This window comes from Mus caroli, unplaced genomic scaffold, assembly GCF_978045245.1.
Source record: "Mus caroli unplaced genomic scaffold, Mus_caroli_1 scaffold_7, whole genome shotgun sequence".
NCBI classification, from domain to species: Eukaryota; Metazoa; Chordata; class Mammalia; order Rodentia; family Muridae; genus Mus; species Mus caroli.
In genome coordinates this window covers 63,287,463-63,314,499 of record NW_028227262.1, presented here as the reverse complement: position 1 = coordinate 63,314,499, position 27,037 = coordinate 63,287,463, and the positions used below count along the sequence as shown (strand labels likewise).

Sequence of the window (27,037 nt, the reverse complement as noted above, 5' to 3'; positions counted from 1 at the left end):
GTGGGGTTGCATGCGCCTCAGCACATGGGAGAGAGGTCAGGGGATTCCTGGGAGTCAATCCTCGCCATCCACCATGGGGACTCCGGGAGGGAATTCAGAGGCAACTTTCCAGGCTCAGGTGCCTCAAGCTTTTTGATTGCAGACGTCCACGTGCCAGCCCTGGTGCTTCCTGCCCTCATCAGGCCTTGCAGGCCAGAGTGTAAGATCCTTTCATCATGGCCTCTCCAGGGGCTTTTCACCGCCACCTGCTCCCGGCAACCCCATCCTGACCCCTCATCGCGCAACCATGAGCAAAGGTGTACAGCCTTCTTGACCATAACCTCAGTTGCCTTGGCAACTCCAGAACCTCCCTCCTCCTCCTCTTACCCTCTCAGGGCCCAGACCCTCTACAAGCTCCTCCCATCCAAGGCTCCGCCTCCTCCGCAACCCACCTCGCACTCAGATGCGTCAAGTGTGTCTCAGTTAAGCTCCTTGTGCATGGGCCTCTCTCCCTACTCATGGCCTCCGCATGCCCCGCCCCTCCTCACCTCATGCCCCGCCCTCTCCACCTCATGCCCTCTCATGCCCCGCCCCCTCCACCTCATGCCCTCGCATGCCCCGCCCCTCCACACGTGCCCTCAATGCCCCGCCCCTCCACCTCGTGCCCTCTCATGCCCCGCCCCCTCCGAGCCTTGGAGCACCTGAGGCGCCCAGGTGCCTCTGCTGCCCATGGCCTTGACCATCATGGATACGGCACCTGCATCCCCAGAGCCCTTCCTGGTCACTCCGCAGGCCGAGGTGCTGGAGGAGCTGATTCAGGCCCAGATGGGGCCCCTGCCCCGGCTCGCCGCCATCTGTAGGCTCAAGCGCCTGCCCTCAGGTGGCTACTCCACCACGGACGACCTGCATCTGGTGTTGGAGCGCAGGCGTGTGGCCAACGCCAAAGAGCGTGAGCGGGTGAGGACCCAGGGCCACCTTATTGCCACTGCCATGCTCGTGGGTGCTCGATATCCGACAACTGTACATTTCCTCTCTGCCTTCCTGGGTGACTTCGTTTTCTCGAGGCTTAGCCCAGGTCCCCAGTGGCCTTGTTACAACTGACAACTGCACCATCATGTGGCTGCGCATTAAGGGCCATGAGAGTGGCTGTCTCTCCAGCTGGCCCTCCTGGACGGTGCAATTTTTTAAAAAAATTATTTTAAGTTATGTTACGTGTGTGTGTGTGTGTCGTGTGGATACGTGCACCTGAGTACGGGGGCTGGAGAGGGCCTTGGAGCTGGAGTTACAGTCAGCTGTGAGCTGGCTGATGTGGGTGGTAGAAGCTGACTGAGCTCACGTCTTCTGCAAGAGCAATACAGCCTCTGGGTTACGAACCACCTCTCCAGCCCTCATGGGAGCTACTTAAAGATCTGTCTGTCTGTCTGTCTGTCTGTTCTTATGGGGGAGTACGATTGTGAAGTATGGAGGACAATTTCGTGGAGTGGATTCTTTCCTTCAATCTTATATGGAATTTGGTGATCAAACTCAAGCTGTTAGATTTTACAGCGATCACTTTTACCCACGGAGCCTTCTTCCCCTACCCCCATAAATTGTAAAGGATGTAATGTCTCTTAATCTTCCCCCATTGCCGAACTAGGGTTTATGGTGAGCTGTGGTTACAGTGGCATCTGCTGGTGGGTTTTAGTATCTCAGCCAAAACTTGGCTTCCAAGAAGTCAAGGGGAGCTTGGGCTCCTTGGCTCTGCGTAATCTTTGGGTCTGGCTGTAGCAAAGGTGACCCTGGAACAGGACCTGAAGAGGGAGAGCGAAGAGCACCTTTAGGCCTAGTACTTACTCCCAAAGCTCTCAGCCCAGCACCTCAGGAACAAGGGTCTGGAAATGCAGCAGGGAAAAGACTGTGTGGGGCCGAGACTTAACGGAAGTTGAGAGAATGGCTAAGAATGGAGAAGACCCTTTTGCTAGTAGGCACTGGAAGAAGAACCCTGTCATGATGTCAAGGCTGCTATACACGTTTTTAAACTTTCGTTTAAAGAGCACAGTGGACAACGTGCACCCTCACCACCCTCCTCTGTGGTGTGGAGAAATGCCCTGAAAGCTAATGTATCAGTGAGTCACCGCGTCTTTGTTTTCTAGATAAAAAATCTCAACCGTGGCTTTGCCAAGCTGAAGGCTCTGGTGCCGTTTCTACCACAGAGCAGGAAGCCCAGTAAAGTTGATATCCTTAAAGGTGCCACGGAATACATACAGATACTCGGCTGTGTTCTGGAAGAAGCAAAGGCCTCAGAGGTAAACGGTTAAGAATTTAAAATAAGGCTGGGTGTGAGGCCTTACACCCAGGAGCCTGAGGCAGGGGCACTGCTATTATTTCAAAGCTTTTCTATACTACTGAGGGAGACCTTGACTCAAAAAAAAAAAAAAAAAAAAGAAAAGAAAGAAAGAAAAGTAATTTAGAACAGTGGTGACCACCATTTTCTCAGCTATTTCTATATCTCAGGTGCCATTCGAGGCAATTTACAGAAAATGATTAACGTTTGTTTTATTTGATCCGAACTTGGGGAACTCAAAATATAGATCATAGTCACTGAGATCAGAAGTGTCAGAACTGTGACCTCCCCAGCACTGACCAGGACCCTTGCCTGCAGACTGCTGGTTCCTTAAGGACTCTGGTGGCTGAGACACCAGGAGAGGCTCCCATCAAAGCTCTCTGTGGTGGCTGTTTCTTTCCAGATTAGCCACTAGACAGGATAGAAAGGGGCTGTTCGAGTATCTGCTGACCATGCTTAATAAGCCATGAGGCAGCAGAGTGCCACTAATATCAGAAGGGTCAGTCACCCAAGGCAGAAGGTGGATCTGGTTGGTTTCTGGTCTGTCTCATGGACAGGCCTGCAGGTGGATCTGTGAGAAGGGAGGGTAAGGTGTGCTGAGACAGAGGGCTCTACCTTGAAGCCTGAAGTGATGCTATTAGCCATAGGAAAGCCGCCAGGGAAGAAAAGAAACCAGGAGCTCAAGCTAGGGCTATAAAACTGAGGGGAGAATTTAAAAAAAAAAAACAACAACAACAGGGGTGGTGAGCATCAAAAATACAGAGACTGAGGAGGTGATGGTGGGGGAGAAGCCAGGCCTAGCCCTTGGAAGGTGGAAAGGAAGGAAGCTGCACTCCAGCTCTTGGAGGTAGTGGGGGAGTGTGGGGGGTGGTGGAGCATGGGCAGGAAGTATTGGGTTCAAGTCCATCTATCCTGGCAGTTTAAGAATGGAAAGAGGAGGTCAGAGGGTTAAAGAAAGCAAACAAGATAGAGTGGAAATGTTTTCTAAGTGCAGAAGAAGAGGGGAGGCTTATAGATGGGAGGAACATTCTGGAAACAAGTGTAGTAGAATTAGAAGGTTTTGGTGGGGGAGTTTTTGGGGTGTCTGCTGGGAAGGAAGATGCTTTGACACTGTGGGCATGGGTTATTCTCTTGGCCACAGTGGAGAAAGCACAGGACAGTGTTTGTGCCCTGTACTGGTTAGTTTTTTGTTATTGACGCAAGCCAGAGTTATCTGAGAGGAGGGACTGTCATTTAAGAAAGTGCTCCCATAAGATCAGACTGTAGGGAAGTCTGTGGGGGCATTATCTTGATTTATGTGGGAGGCCCAGCCCACTGTGAATAGTGCCCCCCCGCCTCACTCCTACGCAAGTGTTCTCAGGCTGAGTGTACCAGTTAGGCAATGATCCTCTGTGGCTTCTGCTTCAGTTCCTGCCCCGAATTACTTCAGTGGTGGAGTGTGACTTGAAAGTTATAGACTTTTTCCTGCCTTTGATTGTGGCATTTTATCATACAGCAGTTGAAACCCTGACAGGCACACATAGCTGGCTATCTTAATTTTTACCGGTGTGTTCTGTTTTGTTTTGAGACAAGCTAGCCTCAAACTTGTGATTTTTTTTTTCTTCCTCAACCCCTGTCATGCTGGGATAACAGGCATAAGTCAAGACTAACTCTAACTCTCCCTTGCATGTTAACTGCATTGCTGAAATGCTGTGTTTTGTGTGTTGCATTCCTTGCAAACTATGGGTTTTGTCCATACGCTTTGCCCTTGCATAGCACTGGAGGTTAGAGAACCCAGTGGGCCTCTTCTCTCAGTGCGAGTGTTAATTTTTTACACCTGAAATGAAGCCTTCAGATTTAGGAGTTTAGAATCTGTTGATTTAAATCTTAAAATTATTTCTGACTGACATGTTATACTGTTTGACCGTCACTACACTCTCTAGAAACAAAGCCCTGAGGAGCAGACCCACAGTGGCAGACCCTCTGACCCTCATGTGTCCTCGACTAGAGAGCTCTTGGGAAATGCTACCCAACCTACCAGCTGTGCGAGTGGCTTGAAGAAAGAAGAGGAGGGGCCTTGGGCGTATGCTGGCCATAGTGAGCCATTGTACAGCTACCATCAGAGCACAGTACCCGAGACTAGGAGTTACTTCACTCATTAGGAGTCTGATGAAAGATTCCTTCTAAAATAGTCATGTATAAGTTGAAAAGTTCAAAAAGCATTGCCAAGATGAGTATTTTTCATGTAAAATATAATTAAAATGAGATGATATGGGAAAGGAGTTTGCTTGCTTGGAGATGATTGTGTTCCCCAATCAATCAGTAGGCACCGTGGGGAGAGGGGTTTCCCACAGAGCCACACAGCCCACACTGAAGGCTTGTTCCTTCTTTTGTTAAAGATTTACGTGTGCAGTGCCCACAGAGACCAGAAGAGGGCATCCGATATCCTTGAGCGAGGATTACAGGGGTGGTTAGCAGTCCAAAGTGAGTGCTGAGATCTGAGCTTGGGTCATCTGGAAGAGGAGCAAATGCTTTTAACTGCTGAGCAGTCTCTCCAGCCCCCGTAGCTTCTTTCTTTCGCGCTCTTATTTAACATATCAGAAGGCTTTCTGGATTCATGCCCCTGCAGGTGAAACTGATGGGTTGTTTTGTTTTTTGCTGTCTGTGCTATAGACCGTCTAACCCACGCCCTGTAGCGAATATTGCTGCAATAAGAAAGGCTTATCACTGATTGAGTCGAGACAACCAGCACCTGCACGCTGCTCAGTGATGTGCAGGGGTGCAGTGGGTGCCTTGGGAAGCAGCGAAATGGCAGTTAAAAGTGAGCCTGGAGGCAGACAGCTGAGGGACAAATGCTTGTTGTCATTTGCTAGCAGCACAACCTTGCATGAGCTACTGAACTGATCCCTAGTTGCTGTATATGTAGAACAGAAGTAATGACTGTATCTATCGTGTATGTAGACTAACGGGGATTCAGGAGATGGCATGTGTCTGGCACCGTACTTGGCAGGTTAGTATCCACTTAGCACGGTCTTTGCTTGCTCCACCAAGCCACAGGAAGCTCAGCGCTCTATAGGAAGAGCCAGTGCTCTGCTCTAAAAGTGCCCCGTGCCTCCTGTCTACTCAGTGACCATGACTTCCATTCTGATTGGCTTTCTAAAGACTTCCTGGGTGGATGGGTGCTTAGCCTTGGTGTTCCTAGTATGGCCACTTGAAATAACATTCTCTTGGAGCTGGAGAGGTGGTTCCGTGGTTAGAGCACTGATTGCTCTCCCAGAGGACCTGGGTTCAGGACCCAGCATCCACATGGTGATTCACAATCACACGTAACTCCAGTTCCAAGGGGATCTGATGCTGTCTTATGGTCTTTATAGGTGCTGCATGCATACAACACCCATGTATAACTTGCAGGCAAACGCTCATACACAGACAATAAAATTAACACCCTCTTGCAAGTCCATGATAGCAAATGATTCCTGTTGTCCTGTAAGAGTAGGATGGTTGTGGTTGAGAGGGAGGGAAGAGGGAAGGCTAACCCCCTGTCTATGCTAACAAGCACAGTGCTCCCCAGGTGCATACAGGTAGATACAGGGTACCAAGGCAAGACTTGAACTTATGTTCAGTTCTCCTTGGACCTTGTGAGGTGGGTGACATTCTGATTTTCATGCCGTTCTTCTAGTCCTTTGGGCCTGGGTCAGACAAGAGTTTGGGTAGTGACGGAGCAGGCTGGGCTCAGCAGGACCACAGCAAATGTATATGCATGAGGTCTTTATTTTCTAAGAATAACAGGTCCTGAATTTTCTTCAGAAAAAGGGATAAGACTTATTTTTCTGGGTTTATTCCTTGGTTTTTGTTTGGTTTTGTTTGAGATAAGATCTTCTAGTGTAGCCCTGGCTAGCCTCAGACTCTCTATCCAGCTGTCTCAGCCTCCTGAGTTCTGAAATTTCAGACGCATGCCATCACACCCAGCCCTGTTAGGCCTTCTAAGCTAACCAAGAGCATGCCACTTCTATGAACGAAGACCATGCCTGATATTCACTGGGCTTATGGCTTCTGTCAGAGTTGACTTCTAAGCAGGCTTGTAAGTAGCACTGATTTTGTGTTAGGCACATTCTTGGGATTCATTCCTCTTATTTTAAGAACTTATTATCCACTGGTATTTAAAAAGAGGTGCTTGTTTGTAGACAGGATTGCATGCAGCCCAGGTTGGCCTTGAACTTTTGATAGCCTTCTTTCGTTGCCTGGGCATGGGCATTACAGATGTACCAGTGCATCCAACTTATGCAGTGCAAGAGGTCAAACTGGGGGCATGGTAGGCAGGCGCTGTACTGTGGGTTCCCCGCATCCTGTCTGTCTCCACCCCGAATGCTGGCTGCTGGGCATGCTAAATCAGGTCTTCATGTTTGCCAAGCAAGCACTCTTGCCTACTGGGTCACCTTCTCAGCCCCTAGAGCTAGCCTTGATTTGACAACAGGATGCTTAGAAGGTTTCCGTCTAGGTTATTCAAAGAGGTGACTATACTAAGTTCTAGAATATTGCCTGGGTAGCTTGACTGAACACTTTCTGGCAGCTATCAAGGTTCTCTACTGGGAAGTATTCTTTCAGAGGGCTCAGAATGTAGGTTGTGGCCTTGCCACCACGTCTAGCACTGCTAGATCTTTTAAGCTAACCAAGAGCATGCCACTTCTGTGAACTTTTGCTTTGTGTAGGTAGCACTTCTCCTTGCCTTTAGAGAGAATCTGGAGAGTGGAATCCCTGAGGCTGACAGTGATGGCATTTGAGGGGATTTAGAGCCTGGGTTAGAAAGGGCCGTGCAAGCTCAGCAACATTCCTGGAAAGCAGGATCCAGAATGAGCATGTGAGCATCTGCTGAGGTGGGGGTGAGGGTAGCGGTGGACAGCATTTCTAGTTTCTGGGACTAGAGCAGATTTCCCGGTGGAGTAAAGCCACTCGTGTGTGGACAGAGCAGGGCAGGAGCCATGAGAAGCCATGCACCTGGTCTTAGTAAGAATTGGGTTGATTTCAAGGTTCGAGAGAGATTTATTTGCAGGGTTTCTGGTGTGTGGAAGTTGGCATCACACTGATGGCAGTGTGGCAGCTGTCTTGCTGCTGTTTGCCATTTGTGATAGTGGTTGAGAATCTTAACAGCATACATGGCTACAAATCATATTCAGATTTGGCCCACGAAACTATGGAGATGGTATCTCAGGAAAATTCCCACTTTCAATTTTGGTGTGCAGTGGCACATTGCTATAACGGTGGATGGTTGTGTCTGAGGTAAACTGGGACAAATTCAGGAAGCACCCACAGTAGAACAGGAGAGACCTAGTGAACAGAAGCAAGCCCTGACCTGAGAGATTTGTGTCAAGCAGGTGACTGCTGTGAGACAAGTGACTGGGATACAGTGTAGAAGGTGCCTCTTGGAGCCTTTCTGATGTTCAGGGTGAGAAGCTGAATGCCCTGAAGATGGCTGCTGGACAGCAAGTCGGGGAACAGTGGATGTGGACTCTGCAGTGGTTATCTGTTCGCATATGAGTGACAAGCGTTAGAGCAGCCTTAGGGCAACGGTTTCACAGTTTCTGTGGGCCACTGATGAGTGTGGATGTGGTGTCACCTGGTCCTCTGCTTCTAGGTCTCATGGCATTAGCCAGGGACAACTCCCTGGCTCCGCTGAGAGAGGATCTGACTTTACACACACATGGTTGTTGGCAGGATTCATTTCCTCTAGGACTTTTGGAGCAAGGGTTTCTGCTAATAACTGGTGATGGTCTGATGTTACCCCCATGCCTGATGCCAGGCAGGCCTTCCCAATATGTCTACCTAACAAAAGGGCACATGCTGGGAAGGCAACCAAGAGAGTCTGCCACAAGAGAAGACTCCTATGACTGGAGCCGTAGATGGTGTCTGTAGTGGTTGGTATTCAACGTGACACAAGTTAGGGTCATTTGGGAAAAGGTATCCTCAGTTGAGAAAAGTCCCTACCAGATTGGTCTGTGCCCCCCCTTTTTTGATAAGTAATGTGGGAGGGCCCAGCTCACTGGGCTTGATGCCACATCTGGGCAGGCCGTCTGGGGTGGTATAAGAAAGCAGGCTGAGCAAGCCATGGGGAGCAAACAGGTAAGCAGTGCTCTTCCATGGCCTTTGCCTCCAGGTTCCTATTTTGAGTTCCTGCCCTGACTTCCCTAGATGGTAGACTACAAGCTGTAAGATGAAACAAACCCTTTCCTTCTCAGGTTGTTTTTGGTCAAGGTGTTTTACACAGCAATAGAAACCTTAAGACACTGCTGGCTGGTTTTGTGTGTCAACTTGACATAAGCTAGAGTCATCAGAGAGGAAGGAGACTCCGCTGAGGAAATGCCCCTATGAGATCCAGCTGTAAGGCATTTTCTCAATTAGTGATCAGTGGGGGGAGGGCTCAGCCCATGGTGGGTGGTGTCAGCCCCGGGCTGGTAGCCCTGGGTTCTATAAACAGACTGAGCAAGCCAGTAAGCAGCACCCCTTCATGGCTCCTGCCTCCAGGTTCCTGCTGCCCAGTTTGAGTTCCTGTCCTGACTTTCTTCAATGATGAGCTGCAATATGGAAGCGTAAGCCAAATAAACCCTTTTCTCGACAACTTGCTTTTTAGTCATGGTGTTTCTTCGAAGCAATAGAAACTCCAAGACTGACACCATCCCACCATCTTAGCTGAAAAGTTAGGTTAGAGGCAAATCAGTACTGCCAACAGCTCAGGATGAATCCCAGGAGGACAGGAACCCTTGAGACCATCTTAGAAGCTCCATAACAAAGTACTGGGCACCTGCTGCCTGCTGTCTCCCTTCCCTCTAGCCACTTGCTGACAGAGATGCTCAAAAGACTTGGAGTTGAGAAATTACCTTACTGCAAATCTGAAAATCAGAAAATCAACTTTTAAAGTGCATCTGTCCCCCTGGGGTTATCTAGCTGCAGTGTCCAGTTCTGATTGGGGTTTCCAGAGCTCTTCTGTCCCTGCTCAAGAAGGGCCAGGCATTGTTGGGCTTTCAGGGTGACAGCTGGCACCACCTCCAATATTTATGTGTGATTGGGTTTCAACATGAGTTTAGAAATTGAGTGAGCAAAAATGCCTGCAACATCAGTGGGATCTCACAGGCTGCCAATGCACAATTGATGCATTTCCTGCTTCCTGTCAGATATTTGAACAAGTCCCAAAGCCTTAGGAGAAGAGGGCCACATATATATTTTTTTTCTGCTTTGAAAATGCTGTGGTGGGTTAGGAGGAGGGTCACTTTCTGAGTGAGTTAAGGAGAGCTAGTCTCTCCACTTTGTTCTGCCACTTCTGCCTTTGGAAGAGGCGTGGCCTTGCATTTGATATACAGCTCAGGCTTGTCTCAAATGTGTGGTTTCAATCCTTCAGCAATCCACCTGCCTCTGCCCCCGAAGTGCTTGGCTTACAGACGTGATCTACAACAGCTAGCTTCTAGTTCTGCTTCAGAACACCCGTTCTTGTTCCTCTGGAAAGTAGAGGCCATCACAAGCTCAGGGGCCAGGGTGCTTAGCTTAGAACCCTGGCTCTGCCATGTTCTAGCTGTGTGGTCTTGGATAAATTACCTGTCTACTCTGTCTCAGTTTCTCCAGTGAAGAGGAGATGATAATACTGCCCATCTCTTGGAGGTCTTTTGAGGACTGGGTGAGGAAAATGTTGCATGAAGCCTTTGGATAGTGCTGGGGTCCGAGGAGGGTCTGCTGTTAGTTTGGGGGGAAACCAGTGCCCTAAAGGGAGATATTTCAATGTAATAGAGTTGGCTTGAGAGGCTTAAGGAAATGGTCCTTGATTTCCTGTTGAGATTCTGTTTAGGAAGGCAGCCTGGTAGGAAAGGAGCCTGCCTTACCTACCACTTCATGGACTTCTGAAAGGGGGCTCCCAGCTTCCCTGGAGTTCTGACAGAGAACTCATACTTCCTTGGTTGTGGAACTTTAGACATAGGTACCAGAGAGGCAAGAGGTCACCCTTGTGACTTGTTCTGTTGTCAGATTTCAGCACAGAGTAAGAAGAGACCATGACTGCTTCTGAGGAAGACACAGAAACGTGTGAGAAGCTGTGGAGGTGGAGAAGGTGTGGGGATCACGGTGTGGGTTTTGGGAGAACTGCAAAGAAACAGTCATCCTGGCATCTGAGCGGCATGCCTGTGGGCTGTTCTGGGCTTGTTGTGGTGGATCTTTGCACAGCGCAGCAGTAGCGGCTTTGGTTGAGAGACTATTCATGTTAATAGTCTCTGCCCACCCCACCTCTCTACTACTGAGTATTTGGACCTTATGTTTCTCAAGCAAGCACTCTACCACTGGACGAGCCCTAGAATGGCCATTCTCACAAGCCTGTATGCAAAGGAACTATCAGAGTACTTGTTTAAGCTATTTGAAGGACATAGCTTGTGCCGCAGACCCTCTGGGCCCCTGTGTCTGCATGGAATGGGTCTCTCGAAGCGGGTGGGCAAAGCGTGGATGAATGACAAACAGATGCACACAGGAGAGGTTGTGTGTAGAATCTGAATGTAATTTTACAACTCGAGCATCAGACTTTTTATACAGAAGACAATAAGGAAGTCAGGTGACAAACCCGCAAGGTACAAAATGAGGTAACCGGATGCTTAATGACTCTTACACAGAATAGAGGAATGGAAACGCAAAGACTGGCAGGAACTGGGCAATAAAATAACTGAGACAAAGTCAGCCCTATCTAAGGTCAGCTATAGTCTTAGAAGCCAGGTGTGAGAACTTTTCACTCCTAGGGCAAGGGCTTTCACACCCAAGTCATGGTTCTAACTAGGGAGTTCTGTTCTAGCTAACCATCTCATGAATAATGCAATACTCTAAAACCACAGCCAGATCTGCTTCCTAAACCATTGTAAATTCCTGTAAATAGGTGTAACTCAGCTATAATTCTAAGCATCTATTCTAGTTTCCCCTACGGTCAGAAACTTTTTTCTTCCTAGGTGATGGTAGATTCCTGTGAAGGGCAGTGACCTAACTTTTACTCAAAGAGATAGTGTAATACCAGGGGCAGTACTGATTTCCAAGCCCAAGGTCTTGCTAAGGACGAACTAGGACTGTTGGAACACTGGCAGACGGCTTTAGCTATGTCAGAATTCAATCTTAAAAGGCACTTATGATAGGAAAATATTGAAAGAGAGCATGAGGATCCATACACTAGACTGACGTGGGAATGAAAAATTACTGTATGGGTAGGGAATGCTAGACTCCAGGAGGAGAGCTTCCTTGAAACTCTTTTGCCTCATGAGTGACTTTTAAGCCTCTCGGCTTGTCCAGTTGACTCGACCGGAGAGCGTAGCAAGCTTGGTGAATGTTCTATTTCACTGTAGTACTATGACAAGCACCGTGACCAAAAGCAACCCAGGAGGGAGGAAAGGGTTTATTTAACCTACACTTCCAGATCACAGTCTATGAGAGAAGCAAAGGGAGGAACTCAAGCAGGAACTTGAAGGAGAAGCCGTGGAGAAAGGTTGCTGAATGGGTCAGTCAGGCTTATACTTAATAGCTGGCTTTCTTCTGCAGGTCAGGGTCACCTGTTTAGGGAATTGTGCTGGCTACAGTGGGCTGGGCCTTCCCATACCAATTAACAATCAAGACAATCACCCCACAGACATGCCCACAGGCCAGTCTGATCTGAGCAATTCTTCAACTCTAGATGACTCTAGACCAGTGGTTCTCAACCTGTGGGTTGTATAGCCCCCGTGGGGGTTGCATATCAGATATTTACATTATGACTCATAACAATAGCGACATTATAGTTACAAAATGATTAGGATGCTTAGAATCATTGCTTTAGATCGTGTCAAAACTCACTAGGACAGTGGGTAGGTGAGATGCTTGCTGGGCAAGCATGAGAACCTGAGACCTGATCCCCAGCGGGATGTGAAAGCCAAGCATAGCAGCACACGTTTCCATGTCTGTTCTACTGGTTGATCAGTCAGCCTAGCCAAGATGACAATTTCCATATTCAATGAAAGATGCTGTAAAATAAGGTGGAATGCTATAGGAACACCTGAGGTCAACTTCTCGCCTCTGTACATGCATGTACTCATGCGCACATGTACACATGCCCCCACCAATGTGTACACACATGTCCATTCCTGGACCACTTTGAGAGATTTGGGTACTGTGTTGGAATCCAAAGGGTTGCTGTTGGGAATGTCAGAAGAGCAGGGCTCTTCTTCAGTGGCCAGAGGTTTTTCTGGAGGCTGAATATTTTGACAGGCATATTTCTCAGAGCTTTGGGAGTGACTAACATGGAGTTGGAGGAAACAGGATGGAGGTGTAAGGCCCCGACTGCCTGCAACATCCTGCTTTCCAAGGGCTTTGAAGAATCCTGTCCCAACCATTAGAAAAGGCCCAGTTGACAAATACATTAGATCAGGTCATTTTCCAGGAGAGAACAGGCTCGCAGAGTTATCCTCAAGGTCACAAGGCTGGGGAGTGACAGATCTGAAGATTAATCCTGATCCCTTACTCGGCCATTGGGGTCTCTCCAGGGGAGTAGGGGGTAGGGTAGAGAAGTACAAGGGGCCAGAGGAAGCAGAGGCTGTCTAGATTACAGCAGTGCGCCCCCAGCCTAGTTGAAGATGGGGTCAGAATTAGAATCAGGATCAATCTATCTGGTTTGGAGTTTAGTCATCCAGTTGTCACTAGCTAGCAACACTGAAAGTTACCTCTCAAAGGCAAGATGTCCTGAGACCCTAAATCAGAATAAAATATACCCCGAGTGTAAACTCAGAGCAGAGCGTGTCTTACTGGGGGTTCTCCTGAGGGACAGGTCCTGCCTTTGGCCCAGGCTGCTGCAGGGCGCGGGCGGGGACGCTGCAGCAAGCCGGGCTCTGGAGGGGGCGCTGCGCACTCGCCCGGCCCTTTGTCATCACGCACTGCTGGGAGCTCACACTTCTTCCAGCCTCCCGCGGGCTCTGGACTTGACTCTGACTGCAGCGCCTGCCTCTGGGACGCGGATCTAGGGCCTTTGTCCCGAGCTGCGGGATGCGCGGGAAGCGCCACGCAGCGGAATAGCTGTGAGTCCAGGAAGCGGATCCCAGAGTCGAGGAGCGCTGCCCAGCCTTGCTGGGTGAATTTGGGGATGGATGCGAGACCTCAGAGTACGAGGTAGGGCACCAAAGAAGGAACAGGGTGGGCGCCACGGCAGGCGGATCCCCGGGGTGCTGGAGCCACAGAATGACGGCGAGCTCAGCTTCAGCCTGGGAGTGGCTGCGCCCGCGCAGGAGCGGACGCCTGGGTACACCTGCGGCTCTGCGGCTCTGTCACATTGAGCTCTGGAGATGGGCCTGCGCACGGACATGGGCATTCAGGGTCTGTGATGCCTGCTACACCGAGAAGGTGTACCCTTCTCAGAGAGACGGCCGGGCCGCCGCCCTGCGGGATCCACGCGGGATGTGCGCCTGCCCAGCTAGGCGCTCTGGGGTACAGATTCATAGGATGCGCCTGCTTGGCTGAATGCAATGGGGCTGGCAGGGCAGATGCGCAGGATGGGAGATTGATACCTGGGCACCCAGGGCTTGGGTTTTTATGTTATCCCAAAGCTTTGGGGGTGGAGTAGGGGAGGCCGCTGTCCCTGAGGAGGTGCTACTAGTGAGTTCATCTTTAGCGCCCACCTTTTCTTTCTCTTGCATCTCCTCCCCTCCCCCCCTGCACCCCAGGGAGGAACAGAGAAGGCCATTCTGGGTCCGGGGTCCAGAAGGCAGGGGTCCAGCAGTTACTTGTTTTGAAATCACAACCACAGCCTGCCAGGTGTTGGGGGAAGGGAGAGGATAGCAGGGCAGGGCAGGGCAGGGCAGGGCAGGGCAGGCTGCTTTAGGATGCCAGTCAGGCCTGCAACCGGCCTATTGTCTGGCTCTTCAGGCTCCTTTCCTTTCTACCCTCCATCTCCATCCTCTGCCAGAAGTGAATAGATAAACATACAGAAAGCAAGCCTCACCCACACTCTGTCAAATTCTTTAAAAAATTGTCTTTATGACACACATTGCCACCTCTCTTCATGCCCACTCCTCCTCTGGCAGTTCGGTAGGAAGAACTAAGTGCTTCAAATAAGCTTATAAATAATAGAAATCAAATCTCAGGTTTCTGTGTTGAGATTTCTGACTAATGGGTAAGAAAGGGCTAGTTCTACATCCTTCCTAGAGCAAAGGACAGGAAGAGAGTGGTTTTGACTGCATTGGGGCTGGCTGAGCCTGTCATGTGTTTAACGTGTGCCTTGAACTGTCATTGCATGGGCGGTGTTTAAAAGTTATGTTCCCCTCATGAAAAGAATACCTGGCCCAACACTTGGAATAAAGGTGCTTGAAATGAGTATGGAGGCAGAAAACAACCAAAATGTTAGACTTGCAATGCCCCTTCCTGCTAGCATGTGGATAACATGTTGGAGATTGTAGCTGGTGGTAGAGGGTAGGTCTGTTGAGTAGTTTTGCTCTCTTCAAATCGTTACTTTGCGGTGCTGGAGATGAGACCCTTGAACACACTACGCAGGTGCTGTACCATTGAGCGGCCCCCACAGTACGCCCGCCTTTTGTCCTTTGTTATGTAAAGTGGACAGGCGTTCTTAGTACCTGTGGACCAGGACCTCGCCTAGCTCCCTCTGTCCTCCCTACCTAAGGTACAAGGAGTGACCAACTCTTTACTGCGAAAGAGGCACAATACTTTTTGAAAACCCACAGGCTAGTCATTTTTTGATCCAAAATCTACAACAGTTTGGTTGCCAGCCCATGTTCTCTTTTTGTCCAGTCACCCAGTCTCATTAGACGTGAGCTTATCCCCAATACATTACCAAAACCATGTATGGGTGCTGTTAGTTCACAGGTTCTGAGCCCCGGGGTAGAACCCACTTCAAACATTACTATATTGTTGGAGACAGCAAAACTCAGCTTCTTAAAATTTTTTTTTCTTGGATAAGTTCTCGACATGTATGTATCCTAGGCTGGCCTCAAACTCACCATCCTCCTGCCTCAGTTTTCTGATTGATGGGATGTCAGGCTTGCACCACAAGGCTCAGATAAACTGCAGCTCTTTTAAAAGTGTACAGATGGTCAAGTGTGTGTGTGTGTATGTGTGTGTGTGTGTTGGCAGAGGATTTGTGTTAAGGTTTTAAATATATATGTGACATGGAAAAGTATATTTATTTAACTCCTACCTTGTTTCACAAGGGATTTGAGTCAGTTTACAAGGATTCATAAAATATAACAAGGTAACCTAGTGTAGAGAAAGGAAACAGGATAGAATTAAAGGCAGCTGAGGAACCTTCCAGAAACCTGGGGAAGGTAGCCAACCAGCCCAGATGTCTGTGTTTTATTTGTAAACATATTCGCTCATTGTTTATTCAGTGAATATTCATAAGAAGCTACTAGATGCCTGGTTTGATAAGAACTTTGGAAACAAAGAGGTATGACATAGATGGCCAAGGACTCCACCCTGTTAGCATTTCACAACAAAAGCAAGAAGCTTTTAGACACAGAGGAACCTCTCAAATGCATCATTACACGTTGTGATAAGCACTGTCCTAGAAAAACAGAACTCACCATTCATCCAGAATATAAAACAGGGCAACTTCCATAGAGAAGCAGGGGAGCAGGACGGCTCTGTACTCTGGGACAGGAAGACCCCATTCTCAGACACAGCACATGGGACGAAGCTTTCCATTCTCTCCTTGTCAGGCACAGGGTGAGCTTGGTAGGCCTGATCTGACCTCATGATCTCCCCTGCCCCTCGTGTTCTGTGGTTATTCACATGTCAAGGGATCTGTGTAGTGTCTAAAATGAATCACTTTATCCTAGTGATGATTTTAGCTAATAATAAGAAATGTGTTCCAGGTTGTTTTGGGGCTGGGCTTTGGTTTTGTCAGAGCGGGGCACAGGCCTGATGAGTCAGAGCTCTGAGTAGAATGCACAGGGGAGAAAGAGGCTGCTCTGCACAGGGCATAGGTTGGCCAGGCTCAGAGGGTCAGCTCCCGATGACTACTGCCAAGGGTAAGGAATGAGAGTGTTAGGCCAAGTGCACCCCCCATGGACCAGCTTGGAAGCACTTGTTAGTAGCTGTGGCCGCAGTAAGAGTGTGATATAGGAGTTGTACCTGTTGATTTTCAAATAACTGGACTAGATTTCCATTACTGCAGATGGCCTGACTTCTGTTAACTGCCTTCTACTCAGGCAAGTGGGTGTGGTGGTGGAAGTAGAGCCCATCTACCTGGTGGTAGAACTTACTATCGTAAGAATTTAGGCCAGTTAATTTGCCTCGTGGTTCTCCAGAACCCTTTGATAACAACTAGAGACGAAGCGTATGATGTTGTTTTCCTAAGAATGGGAGAGATTTACACGTGGCAGTCTTGGGACACAGATTGATATTCTTTATACTAACGTGACTATTTTTGTTACTGTAAAATGAACTGGCAGCCAGTTTATGTAGGCACTCCAGGGGTGGCTTGGTAGCAGAATTTTAAATTATATCTGATTATCTTCAAGTGGCTGTGTGTTCTGGGGCTATTAGCATTGTTTTGCAGGCGTGCTGAGAGCCATGCCTGAGCTGCTGTTGCCACAGTCAAGTGCAGAAAATGACAGTGAGGTCAGAAATGACCAGAGGCATCAGTTTTCCATTGTTTTTCTTTTTTGAGACCTTTTGCAGCATTAATGCCTAGAGTCACTGTGTGGCCCAAGTTAACCTCAACCTGTCCCTCAGTCTGGGATTACAGGCTTGAGCCACCATGCCCACCTTTCCACTAAAGCAGAACAGTGCTTTAGTTCTCACGGAGGCGCTAGTACTCAAAATCCTGTCCGATGGTGTGTGAGACGACTTAAAATGGACTGTTGTACTGTTTGTTTTCTTTTGTTGAGACACAGCTCCCCTGCACAGCTTCCCAAATGCAGGGACTACAGGCATGGACCATCACACCTGGCTTGTTTTGGCATTAAAATTCTTGTTGCATATATTTAGTGTGCCCATGTGATGTATGTGTCAGTGTCATAGGTGCCAGAGTGCACATGTCTAGGACAAAAAAGAGATAGTGGGAGTCAGTTCTCTTTTTTTTCCAACACGTGGGCCCAAGGATGGACTTCAGACCGTCACACTTGTTGCTTGGTGAGTGCCCTTACCCATTGCACTGCTTCGAAAGCCCTGCTGGCATTTTAGCAACTTAAGACTTATGAGAATATATGTATACTCAAGTTTTATTTTACTGAAAGTGCCAAAATTCAACTGGGCTGTCCCTCAAGTCTGTGAGAAGTCTTGTTTCCCTTCAAGATGAATTTCTGTCCTATTGAAGCCTCCTGAACTGTGTTCCAGGGCACAGCCAGGATTGTTGAGGTATAATTCTGAATCTCTAAAAGAGATTGCAATGCTTATATTCAGCCTGTCTACTGAAGGATTAGCCTGGAGGAATTTTAAGGCTGTAGCACCAAAAATGACTGCTGTCTTCAACCACCACAGCCAAGCCCCTCACACTCAAATGGTACCCATGGAATGACAAGGCCAGTTACCCTGGGCTTGATTCTCAGGTGAACCACACGGGAATGGCATGCAGATGTCATCGAGTGCACTGCAAACAACACACAAAGCTCAGTGGTATCAATTAAAGCTAATTTACTGACACCCTCATTCTTACCTATCTCGTCTGTAAAGTCATTATTTTAGTTATGGGTGATATTGCTGTGAGTTGCTCTATTTAATGGAGTGAATCACTAGTGAGTCAAAATAGTTGCTGTGTTTGCCTCCTGAGATGCCCTTTGATTTTTGACCATACACTAGTATGTGTCTTTGTGGGGCCACTATGGTATTCCTACGCGTGCTACTATGTGTTCTGGCGAAACAAAGGTAATTACTGCTTCCACCCTCTCATGACTTCACATTTGCTGCCCTCTAGCCCTGTCTTTCAGCTACTTGTGAAACTTGGAGTAGGTAATTGCAAGCTGTCAGTCATCCCTTATGGTGCCATGGAAACCAGAACTTCCTCCTTTTATCAATTGTGCTTGAAGTACCTGTTCCTAACCTCTTTCTAACCCTCTCCAGTCCACACATTCCAGCCTCTGAAAGTCACTATTGTGCATTCTAATTGTCTTTTTGAAGAGGCACCCAGGCCTGGGGAAGCGGCTCAGTTGACAGAGTGCTTGCCTAACATGCATGGAACCTTATGCTTGATCATCAGGTGTGGAGTGGTACATGCCTGTTATCTCAACACTGGGCAGATAAAGGCAGAAGGGTCAGTAGTTCAAGGCCACCCTCAGCTATATAGTGAGTCTGAGACTGAGGCCATTTTAGGCTACATGAGGCACTGTCTCAAAATAACAAGACAAAAGCAGAAGGAAAAAATGGAGACATCACGTGAGACTCATGAGAGAGAACAAGCAGGGCTTTCCCAAGTCTGTCTTATTTTATTCAACGTAATGCCTTTAGTTCTGTCCATTTAGCAGCAGCAGGCAGGTTGTCTGTTTTTTCACAGCTGAATAATATCCCAGAGTGTGTGTGCACAGCATTTTTTTTTTTTAGCTAGTCATCTGTGGTTGGGCATCTAGGTTAGTGCCATATGTTGGCCATTGTGATATGTGGTAGATATAAATGTGAAGTGTCTTAGGAAATGAAGGATACGCCACTGCTATTTTCTTTGGATCTGAACTTAGAGCAAGATATCTGGGTCACATGGTAGAGGCACAATTTTTTAAATATAGTCATTTATTTATGTGTGTGTGTGCCTGCATGAGTTTATGTACACCACATATGTACAAGTGCCCTGGGAGACAAGAAGAGGATATTGGATTTCTGACCTGGTCCTTGGGTCAGTCAACAGAGTCTGCAAGAGAGAGAGAGAGTGGGGACTGAGGGGCAAGAGATGTGAAGAATGGAGACAAGACAGTCTGATCAAGTCTCGTTTATTTAAGGGCAACTATGGGTATATATACATTTGCTGGGGAGTGCAGCTGCAAACACTTAACCATAAGTCCAGGATGTATAGGAGAAAAGTAAGATGTTATCAGAGTGTGTTCAGCTGTGGTGGGCTTCTTGCAAAAACATCATGCTAGGAAAACAAGTTTCTCTTCAGGGTGGAAAAGTTCCACCTGTAAGTAAATAGCCCAAGATGACTGCAGAGATGATAGCCGCTTTCTGCTAAGAGTCGGCTCCCAACAGATTTCCTGGAACTGGAGTTAAGGCAGGTGTGAGCTGACTAATGTGGGTGCTGGAAACCAAACCTGGGTCCTCCACAAGACTGTCAAGTGCCATCTCTCCAGCGCCAGTTCCTCTATACAAAATATTTCAGTGTGAGGTTGGTTGCATCTGGATGCAGAACAGTGGGCTAGTGGGTCATCTTGGACAACACACACAGTGCTACCAACAAGCAGGGCTGGTACTGTGCTGTGTAGAGCACTGGATGCCAAGCCAGGGGTACTATGTTGGGCACTGGCCACCCAGCTGGGGTTTCCTGGAAGGAGGCTCTCAGGACTAAGTCTGGGACAACTCCAGGAAACATAATCTTGACCCAAAACTTGCGATTTTCATGTCTTCAGTATAGACAGAATCTTTATCCTGAGTGTCCTTGTTCTATTGTATGCTCTGCTTTGTCTTCAATTTCACTGTGTGATAATGAAACAAAGACCCTGCCTTAAATAATTATTTCCCCAGTATGGTGCTTGTTATTTTAAATTTTAGAACTTTCTTCTTCCATGTCATTTTTTGGGGGTTGTTTTTAGTTTTGTTAGCCCAGGCTGGCTTTGAGCTAGCACACTTTCCATCTTAGCCTTCTGAATGCTAAGATGACAGGGGTGAGCCACCACACCTGACTCTCCCAGGTCATTTTGATTTTTGATTTTTGTTCCATGCTTAGCAATGAACCCTGGCCTCACCCATGCTCAGTACATACACTAGCTCCATGCTTAGCAGTGAACCCTGGCCTCATCCATGCTCGGTACATACACTTGCACTTACCTGTACCTTTGCTATTGTTTATTTCAAACAACACAATTGGATTTTTTCCTAGCCAATATTAATAAACATTAATATTTATTGTACATGGCAGATTTGTTCTAAACTTTTGCTTTACATTAAAAAATTGTAGACTCACTTGCTAATTTTAAGGTCTTCTTGTTCTTGGACTCAAAGATGTTGCATCTCTGGCTATTTTGCTAACTAGTCTTATTTGAAATTTATATACATATATATATACATATATATAATAAAATTATATGTAATGATATATCTTTGTGTCTGTTCTTTACCAGATACTGGAAGTCTTCCTACTTTAATTTCTTTCCTGCTTCCCTCACACTCACTTAACTTCTCACTGAAGGCATTTCTTGCCTTTAAGTTAGTTCATACCTGTTTGATTTTTAATATTAAATTAATTTATTTTTTACTTATTCACTTTGTATCCTGCTCACTTCTCTCCTCCCAGTCACCCCTCCCACTAATCTGTTTGACTTTTAATGCCTATGCTTCTATTTGGATTGGGCTCCTAACTGTCCACAGGGGTTAAATTCTGAGTTATACAGGTTTCGCTGCTTGCGTTCTTTTGGATTCCCCCCCCCCCCCAGAGAATGTCATGTCTTTTTGGTTCTGGCTTGTATAAAAATTAATGTTCTTTTCACACAATACTTTTGTAATTCCTCATCAAACTCTTTTCATCTTAATACTCTACATATTATTCGTCATCTTCTCAGATTCTAGAAACTTTCAAGTTCTGGAAGATATATATTTGCTGTCTGCATTAAAAACGAAAGAAACAACTCAGGGTGGGGAGATAGGTTGATGGAAAAAGCACTTCCCACATAAACATGAGAGTTGGAGTTCAGATCCTGAGAACCCGAGGAAATGCCAGATGGGTGTGACCCACCTGCAAATCCAGACCTGGGAAAGGGATTGAAAGCACAAGCTGGCCAGTTAGGTTACCTGCGTCAGAGAACTCTGGTTTCAGCTGGAAGACCAGGCCTCAGTTAACAAGGTGGAGAGCCATGGAAAAAGATTCCCAAATTAGCCTTGTGCACACATACCTGCACACATGTGTGTCCACACACTTGAAAACACTCACATACACCACATACTCACATGCAAAAGGAAAAACAAGCCACTGCTAGAAAGCCCGGGAAATTGTTAGCTCTTTTCCCCATGCAATGACTAAGTGGCTGATTGTTTTTGCATTGCACACACTAGGCAAACATTCTACCACTGCTATAGCCCTAGTTCTTCAGTGATGTTTATTTAGTCTACAAAAGATTTAAAAATCGGAAAACGTGGGAGCTGGAGAGCCGGACTTAGTAGTTGAGAGTTTATACTGCTCTTGCAGAAGATCCTAGTTCAGTTCCCAGCACCTACATAAGGTGATTGCCATCCTCAGGGAATCTGACGCCCTCTGCTGGCCTCCAAGGACATGGTTCATACATGCACAGACACACACTCATACACTTAATTATAAAATAAGAATAAACTTCAGACAAAAGAAAACACAGGAAAAAACATGGACTAAGGTACAACTTAATGGAGTCCTAAAATAAATGCCTGATTGACCACTGTGCAGATCATCAGCAACAAAGGGCCATGAGCCCTGTGTAGGGATCCCATCTCCTTCTGCCCAGAGGTAGCCACTCCCCGAATTTATAGGAATACTTACTTGATTTCATTGGGATTCTCAGTCAGAGCAGGTCAAACTTGCTGCTCGTAAGCTTTCATGGTTGCACCATTTTGTCTTCCTGAACTGGGGTACCTATGACATCACTGGGATGGCTCCTTCCTATATTGTGGCATGAGGTTATCAGTCTCTGGTCCTTGGGCATGCTAGGCAAGTGTTTTCATCCTGAGATGTTTCTCCAGTTCCATGGTTTTTGTGGATGGTACATGTGTGTGTTCAATCATACCAAGGCCAGGAGTCAACCTGAGCTGCTGTTGTGCATCAGCTTCTCATCTTGTCTTTTGAGACAGGATGTGTTACTGGCCTGGTGCTCACCAAGTAGGCTACGCTAACTGGCCAGTGAGGCTCAGGGGTCATCTTCCTGTCTCTGGCTCCTGAGTGCAGGGATTACAAACATGTTCCGCTACACCCAGCTTTCATATGGGTTCTAGGGGTTCAATACAAGTTCTGCTGCTTACATGGGACAGGGGATGGGTCTAGATGAGTACTATAGCAATCTACAGGTTCAGTGCTCTGTGTGGCATGGACAGAGGGTCAAGGGGGAGGGGAGAAGTCAATGAAACTCTTCAAGCTCTTTGGAGTGGAGAGGTGGACCCAGGTTTTGATAATCAGAGTTACAACATGCTGGGTTGTAACCTAGTAGCTGTGAGCAAGGTCAGTGATGATCACTTCAGCTGGGGAAGCCGAAAAGAGCAGTATTCATTAACAAATGATGCTTGGTGCAGGAGTAAATGTGGCTGACATGCTGGGTCTGACACGGGCCTTTGTCCCATAAGCTTCATGCTTCCCACCACATTTAGAACCCCAAAGAAAATCTCATGTAATAACCAGGGTGGTCTTAACCTGGGCCCAGCCTGGAAATGGCTAGAAAATCTTACCACGCTAGGTAGCAAATCCCTGTGGCTTTTCTCAATGGCAGCTCTGAGGACTAGCTCTGTGACACCCTTCACCCCATCTCTTGTGCTCACGGAGGCCAGTCATCTTGGGCCTTGCATGAAGAGGAAACAGTTCAACTGAGAAGAGGGGACATGCTGCAGCCTGGACAGAGAGATGATAGAGAGGGTTCCTTCCTCTTCCATGGTCTCTGGTCCACAAGGAAGACCCAGCTCCCAGAAGTGACTCTATGTCTAGCTCCCAAGAAACCTAGCTAGACTCTAGTTTCTATGCCAACAAGATTGCCTCCATCACTCTCAGCATGCTGGCTGAGGTCTCTTGGGTCTTGTTGAATCATGCTGCTCTTAGCTGAAGCATGAGACACTTGGGATATTTTCCCCACAGCCTCACCCCCAACTCCAGCTCAGCCTCCCTAGGTCCACAATTGATCTTTTGAAACAGAAATGCAATCTCTTCATTCCGATGTCCAGGGTGTATACCTGACTGCCTTCCTCCACCTCCACACCCCACCTCCACCTTTCCCCAGTTCTGCTCTCTCCCTAACAGCCCCTCCCTCACTTTGTGTCTAGCAAGTTCTCTTAGAGAGTCAGTGAAATAGACAAACTTCTGGCAAGGCTAATTAAGACAAAGAGGTGCAAATTCAGAATGCTGGAGGCAGCATATGGAACAATAGGGAAAAGATTTAAAATAGCAGGCAAATTATCTAATCCTCTCTGTTCCAGCTCTTGACAAAATGGACAATTTTCACAAAAAAAATGTGAGCTACCAATATTGACTTAAGAAATAGAATGTGGTGTTCCTGGATGGGAGGAACCCTGCTGCAAAGATGTCAGCCCCCACAGTTCCTGCCATGCTTCCTGGTAACCCGAAGGGATGGGAATTTGTTCCTATTTTTACATCCCTTTGGCAATTTTCTGTGGTGCTCAGAAAGGGGGAGTTAAATGCCTATGCTCAATTGTGAATCTTTTTATTGATGGGATAAAATCCATTTGAATGTCACCAATAAATTGTTTCTCTTGAAGGACAGAATTCTTAAGCACTGAGGTGTATGGAGACTTCATGAAGATAATTTCATTTAACCGTGGGCGTGTTTTTCCACTTGTTATTTTATGAGTGTAATTTTCAGCACTCTTTATTCAGCATGGGGCCCCAGAAAGAACTGGATTTTGATTTGAAGAATCTACAGGGGCCTGGGCGTATAGGCAGAGGATTCTGTATCCTACCACAGAGAGGCTTGCATGTCCCTGCTCTTGCTGCTCGCGTTCACAGAGGCCAGGAAATGGAAGCAGCCCAGATGTCCATCAACAGAGGAGTGGAGAGTGAAGTGTGGTGAATACATACAGTGGTGTGTTACTCAGCAGTGAAGCGAGATGAATGTGCAGGACAATGGATGGATCTGAAAAGTATAAAATAAGCAAGATGGCCCAAACTCAGGAAGGCAAAAGTGTTTCCCTCATCTGTGGGTCCCAGCCTTTAATGTCCACATGTATATATGGAAACAATTCTGAATGGAAGTAACGTCTAAAAACCCAGAAAGGAGATCAAGAGCGATGAGGAAGAATGGGACAGGGCAGTGGGACACATGGACCATGAAAGAGGAAGAGTGTGTGTGTGTGTGTGTGTGTGTCTGTGTGTGTGTGTGTGTGTGTGTGTGTGTATATACAAGTGGGACACAGTAGCAGGGGGTAGAAGAGGTGGGGAAGGAGACCCACAAAAGCACTTGGCTCAACAATATCACATGGTGTCTATAATCTTGTATGATTATTTAGAAAAAATTAAAAACATTTTAAATATCTGAAGCTGGGGATGGTAGCACATGCATTTAATCCCAGAACTCAGAAGGCAGATGCCAGTAGCTCTCTGTGAGTTCAAGGACAACCTGGTCTACATAGCTAGTTCTAGACCAGTAAGAGCTACACAGTGAAACTGTGTCAAAAAAAAGAAAAAAAAAAAAAAAGGAAAGGAAAAGGACACTACAGGGAAAGGCTCCAGGACCCTCCATGTGGCTGGGCTTTCGTCCACACTGTGTCCTGTACCCTTTATTTAGAATCTTCTCTCCTGGCAGCACATTTCTCCTCTTTCTCTTTGCTCTTTCCAACACCCTCACATGTGCTAAATCAGCTGCATCTGTTGCCATAGCTACGCTACACAGCAGCGCCTTAACCCTTCCATGCCAGGTTTGCTTTCTGTTACTTTAAAAGTAGACATTTTCTCCCTTTTTCACCTGTCCTCTCTCCGTCAGGCTGGCCTCAAACTCCCAATCCTTCTACCTCCTGAGGACTGGGATTACAGGCATACCTTACTATACCTGACACGTCATGCATACACAAGTGAGACAGGAGTGATGGTGTTGTAATATGGATCCGCTGTCCCTGCTCACCCCAGGTCCTTAAGGAAACTGTTAGATGTGTTTTTAAGTCTGCTGTTAGTATCTTAAAACAATCTATATATACTTCTACTTTTGAACTGCCCTCTTTACACAGTTACATAGTGGCTCTTGGCCATGGATGTCCAGAGTGAAATTTTTAATCTGTGTCTCTCCTCAGATCCATAATGCTACAAACAAGTCCTTAGGATATTTTCTTAACTAGTTACTGATGGGGGAGGGCCCAGACCCTTGGGTTGGTAGTCCTGGAGTCTATAAATCCAATGTGAGCAATCCAGTAAGCAGCCCTCTTCCATGGTCTCTGCATCAGCTCCTGCCTCCAGGTTCCTGCTCTGCTTGGGTTCCTGCCCTGACTTCCTTCAGTGATGGCTACAAAATGGAAGTGTAACCCTTTCCTCCCCAACTTGCTTTTGGTCATGGTGTTTTATCACAATAGTAACCCCAAGTAGGACAGCATATTAAAACTGCTTTGTAATTTTATAACACTCTCGTCAGAGACATCTAAAGTGTTATTTATTTTTTATTTATTTATTTATTTATTTATTTATTTATTTATTTATTTATTTTATTAATGGCAATAAACCTGGATAGAATGTAGGGAAGGGGGAACCTGCCCTCACTGCTGGTTGGGAGTGCAAACTAGAGTAGCCATTAGTAAAACCTCAAAAACTGAAAAATAGAAGTACCATAAGACCCAGCTATACCCACCTGAGGTGTCAACTCGGGGACTCTGTATCCTAGCACAGGACACTTGCTCATCAATGGTCAACTTTATTCTATTTGAAGTAGCTAGGAAATGGAAGCAGCCTAGCTGTCCAGCTGTTGATAAATGGATACTGAAAATGTGGTACATAGACCCAGCTCTAAGGAAAATGGCATCATGAAACTTTCAAGAAAATGAATGGCTCTGACAGCGTTCTTTTAATGGAGATGTCACAGACTCAGACAAGGATCACATGCTTTCTCTCATATGCAGATCCTACCTTTCACGTTTGTGTGCACGTGAGAGTGTGCAGACTATGATGCTGGACAGGAGAATGGGAGAGGGAAGCTTGAGGTGTCGAAGAGGAATGGATGGACAAGGAGCAAAAGGTCACATGTGACATGAAAATGCAAAGGAGGCTACCAGGGTGACAGGGTACACGGAAAAGAAAAGAGCAGAGATGTCCATCAACTTGTTTGGAATTTCCTATAATGAAATGAAATATGTTGTATGCCAACAAAAGAAAATAACTTTAAGAAGCAGGTGGATTTCTGAGTTCGAGGCCAGCCTGGTCAACAAAGTGAGTTCCAGGACAGCCAGGACTATACAGAGAAAGCCTGTCTTGAAGAAAATAACTTTAGCTGGGTATGGCTACTTTGTGCATACCTTTAATCCCAGCATTTGGAAGGTAGATGTAGACAGATCATTTTTGATTTCAGAGGACAGCCTGGTCTACATAGTTCCAGGCCAGTCGAGGCTATGCATACCCTGTCTTAAAAAATATTTTAAAACCTGGATCTCTAATACATTAGCCAGGTTCTTAAGGCTGGACACAGGCTTTGTAATTCCACTACACAGTTTTAGTTGGCCAAAGTCTCACACAGAGAGACTGTCTGTTCTAAAGACTGTATTTATTACACTCTGTTCCAGGCTGTGGACATATCAGGATTGAGAATATCAAGGAACTGGAACTCCACCTGACATGTCTACTATATTTATGGATAAAATGGCATAATATCTAGGACTTGTTTCAAAGCAATATTTTGTGTGGGGTGAGAAGTGACTTACAATGGACAGTGGGTTGTTGGGGCTGGATAGATTCCATCACCTACAGTGCAGTTCATA

At 46.9% G+C, this 27,037-nt stretch overlaps 2 protein-coding genes across 5 annotated transcripts in view; both read left to right on the top strand.

Annotated features, from left to right (window-relative positions):
- The first annotated feature begins 723 nt into the window (after positions 1 to 723).
- Figla (folliculogenesis specific bHLH transcription factor) lies at positions 724 to 4,463 on the top strand. Its single transcript, XM_085839648.1, has 3 exons — positions 724 to 936; positions 2,112 to 2,264; positions 4,225 to 4,463. The coding sequence occupies exons 1-3, from the start codon at positions 724 to 726 to the stop codon at positions 4,441 to 4,443; spliced, it is 585 nt and encodes a 194-aa protein (XP_085695774.1). The 3' UTR covers positions 4,444 to 4,463.
- Positions 4,464 to 13,165: 8,702 nt separating this feature from the next.
- Positions 13,166 to 27,037, top strand: part of Add2 (adducin 2) — a 98,518-nt gene continuing 84,646 nt past the window's right edge. For 2 of the 4 annotated variants that reach the window (XM_085840422.1, XM_085840421.1), the window contains exon 1: positions 13,166 to 13,423. The gene's annotated coding sequence lies outside the window, so the exon portion shown is untranslated. Of the gene's footprint in view, positions 13,424 to 13,552; positions 13,739 to 27,037 lie in introns of those variants that run through there. The other 2 variants (XM_085840424.1, XM_085840423.1) reach the window with 1 other exon arrangement.